Raw genomic sequence first — 15,120 nt, forward strand, 5'->3', positions numbered from 1 at the left:
GCATCCTGTTTGCAACAAAGCATCAAATGATTAGTGCAAAAAATGTGGAAAAGCAATTTAACTTCTTGTCCTGAATACAAAGTGTTTGGGGCAAATCCAATACAACCCATTACTGAGTATAACTCCATATGTTCAAGCATAGTGGTGGCTGCATCATGTTATTTGTATGCCTGTAATCGTTAGGGATGGGAGTTTTTCAGGATGAAAAATAAATAAATGGAATAGGAGCTAAGAGACGTCGAAAACCTGGTACAGTCTGCTTTCCACCAAACACCAGGAGATGAATTCACCTTGAGACATCTCAAGACAAAGGTGATGGCTGTCTCTTCCCTTATGGGGTAAGGGAAGAGGGAGGAAGACCGAGAAAGAGGCAGGGGAATAAAGGGAGAGAGAAAGAGAATGCTTACGATCCTTTTCTCAGAATAAGGAGAGAATTTGTCAGATGGATACAGAGAGGTATAGAGAGAGAAAGAGAGAGAGAGAAAGTGAGATAAAGGGTAACGGATAGACTGATGGGTGGATCCTAAAGTGGACGGACAGCCAGACAGGCCTCAAGGTTAAAGGGATGACTAGACTAGAGGGTGTGTGTGTGTGTGTGTGATCTACTCTTCTGAGTGACCTCGATACTGCCTCTACACATTACTCACACTCCAGGCACACACACCTGCGGCATTACTCATGTCGAGTAAAGATATCCCTCTATCTTATTCACACACACAGGCTCCAACCCTCTAGGTAATGGGGATATACCCACTCAAGGGCAATATGGGGTGGGGGTGGTAGTGGGGTGTTAGGTTATTCAGTTGTAATGGAATTGTGTTTACAGGGAAAGCCTAATGCTTACAAACATACATACATGCATGCATGCATGCAGTTGAAGTCGGAAGTTTACATACACTTAGGTTGGAGTCATTAAAACTCGTTTTTCAACCACTCCACAAATTTCTTGTGAACAAACTATAGTTTTGGCAAGTCGGTTAGGACATCTACATCTACTAAGTAGTTTTTCATCAATTGTGGACAGAACTGAAAAGGCGTGTGCACGCAAGGAGGCAGACAAACCTCAAACTGACTCTTACTTTTGATTTTCACCACCCCGACACATTATTAAATTTCAGTCAAAATTTTGAGTAAAAAAAAATATTCTGATTCAGGTAGGACCATGAGCTGTTGCTATTGATAAGGTGTCTGATTCATCATTTTCACCTCGAATAGAAATAGAGGGTCCTTTGTCAGAGGTTGTTTGTTGTGAGTCTGAGGGAACTTTATGGACTTGGCCAGATGATTCTGCATCATTGTTGCATTCTTCACATATGTTTTGGCACAGTATTTGCAAATGTACACATCTTTTCCTTCTACATTAGCTGCAGTGAAATGTCTCCACACATCAGATAGTGCCATGGAATTTTCCTGTAAAGATTAGGGAAACAAAATACAATTCCATGTACACATAGTTAAGCAGTTAAATTAAACAACTCCTTTTTGTAAGATAAATGTTTTAAAATGAAACATGTATGGAAACAGGTGAATTAACACTCCTCAGTTAGCAGGCTCAAGCAAGCTAAAACCCACATGGTAGCAAAAACTAACTAAGCAGAAATTGTTAACAAGTTAGAAATTATTTAAACACACTTTGCTGGTGGCTACTATTTACTAGTTAACAAAAAAATATGTATGTCGTATAAAATATATTCACCCTACCCAGTATTGTAATCAAAACTTACCAGAAAGCATGTAGTCCTTGGCTCAGACAGTGTAGTAGTATTGGCTCAATAGTGTGCAAGATCTTGAGAATCAGCTGTACATCTGATGGAAGAATGCACTGTGCATGCAGAGGGTTGCAATTCCATTGAATTGGGGACAGTTTAACCAAAATGTGCCACAAGACCTAGAATTGCCTAATGTGTATCCCACAAAAAAAAGTTTACTGTTTATAGGCTAACTTTTTTTGATAAATGTAAGCAAAATTCCCTGGCTTAACTTCCCATGGAACAATTCCGGAAATTTACCGGAAAGTTTCCGACCCTTTGCAACCCTATGTGAGATGGAGAGAGGACAGACACTATCTGTTAGGATGACAGGCAGAGCTCAATTGGGACAAACCAAACAACCAACACACACACACACACACATAAATTGCGCTCATCATCACTTTTCATTTGTGCCCTGGTTCCCTTTTTCCATCTCAGTTGGAAGGCGGTGTGTGTCTCTGTGTGTTTTCCCAGTCAGTGCTGTGGAAGTCAGCCATTCCACACACACTCCCACACTTCCAAGATAATCACCGTCACAATTACTATCACATAGAGAACTGACATAAATACTTCACACACGCATCATGCTGTGGGTGTGGGTGTGTGTGTGTGTGTGTGTGTGTGTGTGTGTGTGTGTGTGTGTGTGTGTGTGTGCATGCGTATATCAAACACACACACTGGTCTGACACACATCACACAGTTAAAATCCAAGGGCAGAAGAGGCCATGGACCAAATTCAGAAGAGAGAGAGAGAGGAGCTACAGTTCCATCTCACGTGTAGCTTCCTTGGAGAGGGAGAGAGCGTTCTTCGCAGCAGAGTTTTTCCGTCTTTTTCTACAAAGACATTGTGCTCCCCTATCATGATAGGTGTGCATCACAAATGGCATACTCTTCCCTTTTATAGGGCACTACCTTTGACCAGGGTCCATGTGGATTTGGTCAAAAGTAGTGCACTATATTAGGGAACAGGATACCATTTGTTACGCGTTCAGGGGCTCTCCTTATTCTGTCCTCTCACCAGTGGTAAGACAGCCCAGCAGGAGCAGCACAAGCTGTGGCAGTTAACAGTTAACACTGAACCAACCATTCCACCTCATTGGACCCTGCACAGATCCCAGTCGCACTGACACAAAGCAGCTTAGCAGGCAACTGGTCCCCGGGGGCCTGACACCAGCCCAATATTAACAGAGCCAGTCACCCAGATCAGGTCACTGTCTCTAAGTCAGTGGAGATAGTTATCTCTGTGGCCTACAGGCTGATCAGAAGGCAGTTTGTATTTAGTTCATCGCTGTGGATATCTGATCTGACTGTCTGAGTTGATTTGTGTAATGTCTTCTGTGATGTTCACTTTTGATTTATCCTTTTCCTGTGCTTCTTTTCTCCCTCCCTACTTCTTTCTTCCCTTTGTCTAACTCTCCTTCTACTCTTCCTCTTTTGTCACCCTGTCTTTCCTACTGCCTCTCTCTCTACCACTACCTACAGCTCTCTCTCCATCTCTTCCCCCAGGTGAATCACCATGCCATTGGTAAAGCGCAGTATAGAGCCCAGACACCTCTCTCTCTCCCTCCCTCACTTTTTTGTCCATTTCTCACTCTTTCTTGCACTTTCTTCCATCTCTCTCCCCATAGGTAAACCATGCCATTGGTAAAACGCAGTATAGAGCCGAGACACCTGTGTCGAGGTGCAGTACCTGATGGAGTCACCAGTGAACTGGAGTGTGTTACCAATAGCACCCTCGCTGCCATCATCAAACAGCTTGGTAGCCTCAGTAAGTGTGTGTGTGCACGCGCACCGGGGGCGGGGTTGTTATTTGTGTGAAACAAACACATCAGTGAAGGGCAGGAGAGAGAGATAGGAGCATGGTTTAAACATGTGAGGCCATGATCCGTGCGCCTATTGGAAATCCATCCATCTCCTCACTGGTCTGTGCCTCCTAGGCTTATCCTGATCTCCTATAGACTTATCCTGTATGCTGATCGGGTCTGCTGTAGAGGTTGAGATGGGAATAGATTAGCTTGACTTTCTGACCCAGACACCTGCAGATAATAATAATGGACACTTACCAGTAGGCTGACTGTTGAAGCTAATACAAATTGCCAGTATTTGTGGCTCTACATTCACCCAGCTTTGCCCTATGGCTTCTATGGAATAGCAGCCATATCTAAGGACTTTGTGTCTAAGGGTGTATTATTTATTTAATACATTGGAATAATAGTCTGTTAGTCATGCCAGTAGCCTCTACACCAGTGGTTGCTAATGTGTCCACTTTGGGGTAGAATCCCTTGCGTAGTAAAGTAAGTACACCTTGTTATTGTGGTCTAATGGTATTCCTTTGACAGGGAAGCTTCATTAGACTAAAAGACAACTCCGACTTCCACCTCTCCACCCTAGAGACAATGACTGAAGTGCACTTGAGTGTGCTTTGAAAACCATCTTCACTCAGTGTTAGACTACATTATTTATGTGTGGTACAATATGTATCAGTGCTATAACAATGATAAGTCCTTATATCTAGTCAATAACCTGACATGGCACCCAGCGATGTTACAGTAGGTGCTGTTTTAATTTATATTGTTATATATCTACATTGAGAGAGAGATATGCAGGGTCCCTTGATAAGGTGTGTGTACACACTGTGGAGCAGGCAGACTATAATGCATTGTTCTCTGCTGGATGTCAGACAGGAGGAGGGGGCACAACACCCTGCAGTGAGTGTTATCCTGTGTACTAATGTGTCTCTTCCTCCTGCAGGTCGTCATGCGGAGGACATCTTTGGAGAGCTGTTCAATGAAGCCAACAGCTTCTACATGAGAATGAACAACCTACAGGAGAGAGTAGACATACTGGCTGTCAAAGTCACACAGCTAGACTCCACCGTGGAAGAAGGTGTGTTTTCATCTTAGTTTGTCACCTGACAAAGTGTGTTGGTACATGGGATAAAGCATAGCAGCAGCAACATTTCACCTACAGCCGCTTCACTGAGTGAATGCAGCTCTCTATCTGTTTTGCAGCAGTGAGGTTTTCCCCAGTGGTGTGATTGAATGCAGCCACTCTGTCTTTGGTGGAATTTGGAATGTGCATATCATTGGTAAATGCTAAGTGGGATGCTTGTGACGACTCAACTCTGACGTCACCCCATTGAAGTTAAAATGTTAAAGTAAGGGTTATGGTTAAGGTTAGGGTTTAGGGCAGGGTCGTCCCAAGGATCCCACAGGATCCCACTGAGCATATGATCTATACACTCTTGATTGAGTGTGTATTGTGCAGTCCCACATAAAAAAAGACTACAATTTAATATAAAATACTAAATTACTTAGTATAAAATGTTCTGTTATTGTGGAGTATACTGTGGAATATTATACTACACACTGTAGTATTCCTCAATCGTGTTGTGCTTACTACATCATTTTGTAGTATACTCTAGAATATTATACTCCACACTGTAGTATCCCTTGATTGTGTAGTGCTTACTATAGTATTATTTTAGTATACTGTAGAATACTATACTACACAATGCCCTCTCCCACCTGGATAAGAGGATCACTATAGTGCCCTCCAAGCTCATCACTAAGCTTTCCTCAAAACACTATAGTGAATACTATAGTATATAAATATAGTAATACTACAGGGGACTATAGTATTTTATTTCATGTGGCCTGCTACAGTGGTGTGAGCTGTACTGTGCCTTAGCTGCAGTGGAGTAGTGAAGTGACCCAGCTTTTATTAGAGATTCAGGAGGGATGAACACAAACACAGACACACACACACACACACACTGGATTCAGGAGGGATGAGCTGACCACCTGAGAGAGAAGCACTGTATTACACGACTAATAATAACCTTGCCTCTATCATATCCTCCACTCCTCTTTTCTCCTACACGTGTTCTCCACCTTTCTATTCCCCGTTTCCCCCCTTCTCTCTGGCCCCTCCTCTTTTGTCCTTCTTCCCTTTCATATCATATTTCTTCCCGCTTCTCTCTTCTAGTTTTTTAATCTGCTTTCCTCTTCTCTCCTGTCTCCTACTCAGCCATTCCATCCATACCTTACACACTGTGTGCTGTTAGAGTAGTATCTCTCTCTTTCAGTCCCCATAGGAATGCATTGTCTCTTCAGCCACATAGAGCAGCACTGTATTGGCAACGCACAGGGAGTTGCATTGTCAGTGTGATGGCTAAGCACTCTTTTTGTGTGTGTGTGTTGTGTGCGTGCATTATAAACTCTCGACTGTCTGACCTTCAAACGAACCAGCCACGTGCGGTTGTGTGTCTGCTGACCTTTTTCTAGCCTGTAGAGGTGTCAGACTCAACGGATAGGGGTGAGTTGCTTTTTAAAGTGTGTGAGTGTGCGCACGTGTGTATGTTTGTTTATGCGTACATGGGTGCATGATTTGGGTTGTGGTTGTTGTTCCTGTGGATATTTGGTTTTTGACTCTGGCTTTGTGGTTTGTCTGCTTGAATATTTTGGTGTGTGTGTCAGTGGCTTTCCTCCTCCAGAATAGCCTGAGTATATCTTTAATAGATGATTACTAATCGATGAGCCTCGTGCTGTGTGTGTGGTTTCTTTGTGTATCGTGTGTGTCTGAGTCCTGCTGACAGATGTGAAGCTAAAGGGAAAGATGTCTGCAGTGATACATGTGGTAACATGGGAGGGAGGTATTTGTATTTATTAGGGATCCACATTATCTGCTACCAAGGCAGGGGTCCAAACACAGTAAGGCACTTACATCAAACATTTAAAAAAAGATAAAACGGTACATCCATACAGCATTATTACACCGCTACATACACTATACAAAAGTATGTAGACACCACTTAAAATGAGTGGATTCTGCCATTTCAGCCACACCTGTTGCTGAGAGGTGTAGAAAATCAAGCACACTGCTCTGCAATCTCCATAAACTAACATTGGCAGTAGAATGGCCTTACTGAAGAGCTCAGTGGCTTTCAACGTGGCACCGTCATAGGTCTCCACCTTTCCAACAAGTCAGCTCGTCAAATTTCTGCCCTGCTAGAGCTGCCCCGGTCAGCTGTAAGTGCTGTTATTGTAATGTGGAAACATCTAGGAGCAACAACTGCTGAGCCTCAAAGTGGTAGGCCACACAAGCTCACAGAAAAAGGACTACCTGAAGCACATACTGTGTAAAAATCGTCTGTCCTCAGCTCATTACCGAGTTCCAAACTGCCTCTGGAAGCAACATCCGCACAAGAACTGTTTGTCGGGAGCTTCATGAAATGGATTTCCATGGATAAGCAGTCGCACACAAGCCTAAAATCACCATGTGCAATGGAGTGGTGTAAAGCTCGCCGCCTTTGGACTCTGGAGCAATGGAAATGCGTTCTCTGGAGTGATGAATCACGCTTCACCATCTGGCAGTCCAAAGGACGAACCTGGATTTGGCGGATGGCAAGAGAGCGCTACCTGCCCGAATGCATAGTTCCAACTGTAAAGTTTGGTGGAGGAGGAATAATGTCTTTGGCTGTTTCATGGTTCAGGCTAGTTCCCTTAGTTCCACTGAAGGGAATTCTTACCGCTACAGAAATCAATGACATTATAGACAATTCTGTGCTTCCAACTTTGTGGCAACATAGGAATTCTCTCCCCATGTCCTTTTTTTGTTTTGTTCATTGAGAAATGAAAAATGATACATCTGACATAGCGCCTGATTCAGTAACATTTAACAAGGATTAGATTGAGGCAGAGGTTATAGGAAGTGCCATGGATGTATAGCGAAGGGAAAGGTGGAAAGTATCTGGGAAACTACAGTACCTTTTTAATTTAGCAAGAAGAAAATATGAGAAAGTTTTGTTTACATGAGTGGGGGAGGGGGGCTGACTGGCTTTCAAAAGTTGGCACTGCATGACATAAGTATTTGATCACCTACCAACCAGTAAGAATTCTGGCTCTCACAGACCTGTTAGTTTTTCTTTAAGAATCCCTCCTGTTCTCCACTCATTACCTGTATTAACTGCACCTATTTGAGCTCGTTACCTGTATAAAAGACACCTGTCCACACACTCAATCAAACAGACTCCAACCTCTCCACAATGGCCAAGACCAGCGAGCTGTGTAAGGACATCAGAGATACAATTGTAGACCTGCACAAGGCTGAGATGGGCTACAGGACAATAGGCAAGCATCTTGGTGAGAAGGCAACAACTGTTGGGGCAATTATTAGAAAATGGAAGAAGTTCAAGGTGACGGTCAATCACCCTCGGTCTGGGGCTCCATGCAAGATCTCACCTCGTGCGGCGTCAATGATCATGAGGAAGGTGAGGGATCAGCCCAGAACTACCTGGTCAATGACCTGAAGAGAGCTGGGACCACAGTCTCAAAGAAAACCATTAGTAACACACTACGCCGTCATGGATTAAAATCCTGCAGTGCATGCAAGGTCCCCCTGCTCAAGCCAGCGTATGTCCAGGCCCGTCTGAAGTTTGCCAATGACCATCTGGATGATCCAGAGGAGGAATGGGAGAAGGTCATGTGGTCTGATGAGACAAAAATAGAGCTTTTTGGTCTAAACTCCACTCGCCGTGTTTGGAGGAGGAAGAAGAAGGAGAAGTACAACCCCAAGAACACCATCCCAACCGTGAAGCATGGAGGTGGAAACATCATTCTTTGGGGATGCTTTTCTGCAAAGGGGACAGGACGACTGCACCGTATTGAGGGGAGGATGGATGGGGCCATGTATCGCGAGATCTTGGCCAACAACCTCCTTCCCTCAGTAAGAGCATTGAAGATGGGTCGTGGCTGGGTCTTCCAGCATGACAATGACCCGAAACACACAGCCAGGGCAACTAAGGATTGGCTCCCTAAGAAGCATCTCAAGGTCCTGGAGTGGCCTAGCCAGTCTCCAGACCTGAACCCAATAGAAAATCTTTGGAGGGAGCTGAAAGTCCGTATTGCCCAGCGACAGCCCCGAAACCTGAAGGATCTGGAAAAGGTCTGTATAGAGATGTGGGCAAAAATCCCTGCTGCAGTGTGTGCAAACCTGGTCAAGAACTACAGGAAAGGTATGATCTCTGTAATTGCAAACAAAGGTTTCTGTACCAAATATTAAGTTTTGCTTTTCTGATGTATCAAATACTTATGTCATGCAAAAAAATGCAAATGAATTACTTAAAAATCATACAATATGATTTTCTGGATTTTTGTTTTAGATTCCGTCTCTCACAGTTGAAGTGTACCTATGATAAAAATTACAGACCTCTACATGCTTTGTAAGTAGGAAAACCTGCGAAATCGGCAGTGTATCAAATACTTGTTCTCCCCACTGTATATACTGCTGTTCAAAAGTTTTGGGTCACTTTTGTCAAGAAATGTTTATTGACAATCTGTGTTCTCTTTGTCACCCACACACACACATTTTAAACATTTGGATAATAAAGCATTGGTTGATTTTAAAACTTGTGACAGCCAAAATTCTAACTCCACCCATCATTTTTTTAAACTTTTTTAAACATTCCCTGAAGGCATGGATTTTAGGACCTACTGCAGTCCTAAAACATGCAAACAACCTTTCTATGATGGGCTATTAGCAGGACAATAGACTCTTCAACCTTTACAAAAGAATAGCTGGGGCCATAGAATAATTCTTCCGCAGGTTCACCTACGGAAACCTTGTTACGACTTTTACTTCCACTAGATAAGTAACAAAACAAAAATCCCCCAACTTGCAATGTATGTGACATACTGGTAAAAATGAGGTAAAACCAATTTAAGTTTGCCAGTAATAACAATAAATGTGTGGAGTGGTTGAAAACGAGTTTCAGTGACTCCAACATAAGTGTATGTAAACTTCCAACTTCAACTGTATATATACTTTACTATTTATATTTTTGACAATGTTAACTTTTACGCCACTACATTCCTAAAGAAAATATATACTTTTTACTCCCATACATTTTCCCAGACACCTGAAAGTACTCGTTACATTTTGAATGCTCAGGCAGGACAGCAATATTGTCCAATTCATGCACTTCAGAAAGAAGTGTTACATTTTGTGTTAAACTGAATTTTAAACTGATTAATTCAATTAATATTTTGGGTCACTGGCCTACACACACACAGACACACACACACACACACACACACACAATGTCAAACTGAAATTGTGTTTATAACATTTTACAAATTAAAAAAAATGTAAAGCTGAATTGGAGTCTGGAGTCAATACATATTTGAACTTATTTGAACCCTTTTGTTATGGCAAACCTCATGTAAAAATGTGCTGTTCAAGTCACATAATAAGACAAATGGACAATAATAGTGTTTACATGATTTTTGAATGACTTCCTCATCTCTGTACCCCACATATACAATTATCTGTAAGGTCCCTCAGTCGAGCAGTGAATTTCAAACACAGATTCAACCACAAAGACAAGGCAGGTTTTCCAATGCATCGCAATGAAAGACACCTATTGGTAGATGGGTATAAAAAAAGCAGACATTGACTATCCCTTAGAGCAAGGTTAAGTTTTTAATTACACTTTTGATGGTGTATCAATACACCCAGTCACTACAAAGATGTATAATGGCGCTGGCGGGGATGGCTGATGTTTTATGTGCTCCTAACAAACTGTGCCATTTGTTTGTTTTTTCGCATTGTTCGTAACTTCTTTATTTACTTATTTTGTACATAATGTTGCTGCTACCATCTCTTATGACTGAAAATAACTTCTGTTCATCAGAATAGCGATTACTCACCTTGAACTAGAAGAATAATTTTTTTCTTCCTTAACGATTTCGATGGAAAGGATATACTGCTCTCCCGGTAACAGGCCCAATCCCCGACATTTGCTTGAAGAAAAGATGGAGAAAAAGGGGGTGGAGGTCGGGCTACCTTCTGGAAAATTTGTAGGCAAGAGAGTAAACTCCCACTGCCAGCCGTTCTATTGGCCAACGTGCAGTCATTGGAAAATAAAATAATCCTACCAACGGGACATTAAAAACTGTAATATCTTATGTTTCACTGAGTCGTGGCTGAACAACGACACGGATAATATAGAGCTGGCAGGATTTTCCATACACCGGCAGAACAGAGAAGTTACGTCTGGTAAGACGAGGGGTGGGGGTGTGTGTCTATTTGTCAATAACAGCTGGTGCGCAATGTCTAATATTAACTTCTTAGGGCTAGGGGGCAGTATTCGGAAGTTTGGATGAATGAGGTGCCCATAGTAAACTGCCCGTTACTCAGGCCCAGTAGCTTTGATATGCATATAATTGGTAGCAAAACACTCTAACGTTTCCAAAACTGTTAACATAATGTCTGTGTGTATAACAGAACTGATATGGCAGGCAAAAACCCAAGGACAATCCATCCAGAATTTTTATTTCAGCTCACCACTGATTCCAATGGCTGGGAATGGGAATAAAAAAGGAAGACCTCCCATATTGCAGTTCCTAGCGATTCCACTAGATGTCACCAGTCTTTAGAAAGCGTTTCAGGCTTGTTTTTGGAAAAATGAGCTAGAATTTGTAGTTTTTCTAAGTGGCTCCCATTTTGGCTATAGTGTTTGTTGCGCGTTCCGGTAAGGGCATGCACTTTGTTATTGGTAATGGTCTCCGGTATTCTCAGTCTTACATTTGATCATTTATTTACATATTAGGGTACCTGAGGATTGATTAGGAACGTTGTTTGATATGTTTGGAGGAAGTGTATTGGTAACTTAAGCGATTCATTTGAATGCATTTTGAACGAGCGAAACCGGTGAATTACTGAGTCAAGCGCGCCAACGAAACTTACTTTTTTGGGATATAAAGAAGGACTTTATCAAACAAAAAGGCCATTTGTTATGTAGCTTGGGACCCTTGTGTTTGCAATCAGATGAAGATCTTCAAAAGTAAGTGATTTATTTTATCGCTATTTCTGACTTTTTGGTTGGAAAATGTATGTAAATCTTGTGTGTGCGGGGCGCTGTCCTCAGATAATCACATGGAGTGCTTTCGCCGTAAAGCCTTTTTGAAATCTGACAAAGCGTCTGGATTAACAAGAAGTTACGTTTTTAAATGATGTATGACAATTGTATTTTCATGAACGTTTAATATTACGATTTCTGTAATTTGAATTTGGCGCTCTGCAATTTCACCGGATGCTGTCGAGGTGGGATGCTAGCGTCCCAATGATCCGTAAGAAGTTTTTAACAAACTATAGTTTTTGCAAGTCAGTTAGGACATCTACTTTATGCAAGGACACAAGTAATTTTTCCATCGATTGTTTACAGATTATTTAATCTGTAAATTATCACAATTCCAGTGGGTCAGAAGTTTACGTACACTAAGTTGACTGTGCCTTTCAACAGCTTGGAAAATTCCAGAAAATGTCATGGCTTTAGAAGCTTCTGATAGGCTAATTGACATAATTTGAGTCAATTGGAGGTGTACCTGTGGATGTATTTCAAGGCCTACCTTCAAACTCAGTGCCTCTTTGCTTGACATCATGGGAAAATCTAAAGAAATCAGCCAAGACCTCAGAAAAAAATTGTAGACCTCCACAAGTCTGGTTCATCCTTTTGGAGCAATTTCCAAACACCTGAGGGTACCTCGTTCATCTGTACAAACAATAGTACGCAAGTATAAACTCCATGGTACCACGCAGCCTTCATACCACTCAGGAAGGAGACGCGTTCTGTCTCCTAGAGATTAACATACTTTGGTGCGAAAAGTGCAAATCAATCCCAGAACAACAGCAAAGGACCTTGTGAAGATGCTGGAGGAAACAGGTACAGAAGTATTGATATCCACAGTAAAACGAGTCCTATATCGACATAACCTGAAAGGTCGCTCAGCAAGGAAGAAGCTACTGCTCCAAAACCTCCATAAAAAAGCCAGACTACGGTTTGCAACTGCACAGTACAGATCATACTTTTTGGAGAAATGTCCTCTGGTCTGATGAAACAAAAATATAACTGTTTGGCCATAATGACCATCGTTATGTTTGGAGGAAAAAGGGGGAGGCTAGCAAGCTGAAGAACACCATCCCAACCGTGAAGCACGGGGGTGGCAGCATCATGTTGTGGGGGTGCTTTGCTGCAGGAGGGACTGGTGCACGTCACAAAATAATGTCCCCGTGAGAAAATTACGTGGATATATTGAAGCAACATCTAAAGACATCAGTCAGGAAGTTAAAGCTTGGTCGCAAATGGGTCTTCCAAATGGACAATGACCACAAGCATACTTCCGAAGTTATGGCAAAATGGCTTAAGGACAGCAAAGTCAAGGTATTGGAGTGGCTATCGCAAAGCCCTGACCGCAATCCTATAGAAAATGTGTGGGCAGAAGTGAAAAAGTGTGTGCGAGCAAGGAGGCCTACAAACCTGACTCAGGAGGAATGGGCCAAAATTCACCCAACATATTGTGGGAAGCTTGTGGAAGGCTACCCAAAACATTTTAACGTTTTATGTAAACTTCTCACCCACTGGGAATGTGATGAAAGAAATAAAAGTTTAAATAAATTACTCTACTATTATTCTGACATTTTTACATTCTTAAAATGAAGTGGTGATCCTAACTGACCTAAGACAGGGACTTTTTACTTGGATTAAAGGTCAGGAATTGTGAAAAACTGTGTATAAAAGTACTTGGCTAAGGTGTATTTCAAACTTCCGACTTCAACTGTGTGTGTTTTGTTAATCCCTTAAACCCTGTGGGGATTTCACACCACTGTGCAGGGATCCAGGATCTCTCAGATGGTGCTGTAACACACACACACACACCCTGGCAGACTATTGTACCAGTTCTACAGATAAAGCCGTGTCAATATAATATCTGCTACTAACACATCTTTACCTTTTGGAGATATATGGATCATGTTAGGACATGCTATATGTAACCCTTAATGTGCTGTGATCTTAATGCTGATCCTTCTATTGTTCCCCATTATCCGTTCTGCCATGGCATGGGGTGTCACTGGCCACACTGTAGTCTAAGGAGAGCACTGCTCCCTGGGCATGATTAGATGGATGGATTTGGGGGTGGTTCCATGGCTTGGGTCTTTTGTTATTGTCATAATCCCTTCTTTCAGAGCTGGGAGGCCACCACACACTGTAGCCCATTTAGAGCATTCCTCCCTGAGCATGACTTTGTTGGTTTAAAGGTGTAGGGTCATGCCAGGGGTGATTTAAGCCACACTAAGCTGACAATAAAGGTTCCTGTGGCTTGTTACTGTATATGTTGTAATGTATTGTTCACTGCCCTGAACTTGACGACTGGAGAAATTATTCTGTATATGTATTGTATCCCTCTTTTCCGTTATGTTAGTTACCAGTATGTTTTTTTTTGCTGATACGATCAGGACAAAGATTAAGCCTGGTGCTGGATTTAAGAGCATGCTCCATTGATGTAGCTTTTTAGTCCAGGACTAGGCTTAATTAACCTGTGTCCAGGACACCGCTCCTCAATATATGCAGTACCAGTCAAAAGTTTGGACACACCACACTCAATTCAAGGGTGTTTCTTTATTTGTACTATTTTCTACATTGTACAATAATAGTGAAGACATCAGAACTATGAAATAACACATATGGAATCATGTGGTAACCAAAAAAGTGTTAAACAAATCAAAATATTTTATATTGAGATTCTTCAAATAGCCACCCTTTGCCTTGATGACAGAATACTCTTGGCATTCTCTCAACCAGCTCCATTAGGTAGTCACCTGGAATGCATTTCAATTAACAGGTGTGCCTTGTTAAAAGTTAATTTGTGGAATTTCTTTCCTTAATGCGTTTGAGCCAATCAGTCATGTTGTGAAAAGGTAGGGGTGGTATACAGAAGACAGATCAAATAAGCATAGAGAAACGACAGTCCATCATTATTTTAAGACATGAATGTCAGTCAATGCAGAAAATGTCAAGAACTTCTAAACGTTTCTTCAAGTGCAGTCTCCAAAACCATCAAGTGCTATGATGAAACTGGCTCTCATGAGGACCCACAGTTAAGGAAGACCCAGAGTTACCTCTTCTGCAGAGGATAAGTTCATTAGAGTTCAGGGATGCAAACTAGTCACCTTTTGGTGAAATTCGCCGTTTTGAAACCAAAATAGGTGATCTAGGTGAGACGGGGGTAAGAAGGTGATGAAGCGTACTTCATGAGCTGTAACCGAAAAACAACAGGCATTTGGAAAGTTTGAGGTGAGGCCTGAGGGAGAAAGTGTGGTGGAACAAGTATTAGCATTGTTAGTTGTCTTTTTATCTGGATCGAATTCTCCGTTAGCTAGCCAGAGAAATGTTGAGAAACATTAGCCAACTCATCTGATCAAATAATTGAGTTTATGGTGTCAAAATTCGCTTGCTAAAAAAGTCAGACAGCAAACTTTAGCTACCTAACATTACAACATCAGATGAGATAACACTTTAGTAACCTAACCA

At 41.9% G+C, this 15,120-nt stretch overlaps 1 protein-coding gene across 1 annotated transcript in view; it reads left to right on the forward strand.

The window, feature by feature from the left end:
• zgc:109889 (uncharacterized protein LOC553542 homolog) overlaps nucleotides 1–15,120 on the forward strand; it is a 52,714-nt gene that overhangs the window by 21,124 nt on the left and 16,470 nt on the right. Inside the window, 2 exon segments of the mRNA XM_042298182.1 lie at nucleotides 3,380–3,519; nucleotides 4,503–4,637. Coding sequence (XP_042154116.1) covers nucleotides 3,387–3,519; nucleotides 4,503–4,637 — 268 coding nt within the window. The 5' untranslated portion in view covers nucleotides 3,380–3,386.

This window comes from Oncorhynchus tshawytscha, linkage group LG15 (genome assembly GCF_018296145.1).
Source record: "Oncorhynchus tshawytscha isolate Ot180627B linkage group LG15, Otsh_v2.0, whole genome shotgun sequence".
NCBI lineage: Eukaryota > Metazoa > Chordata > Actinopteri > Salmoniformes > Salmonidae > Oncorhynchus > Oncorhynchus tshawytscha.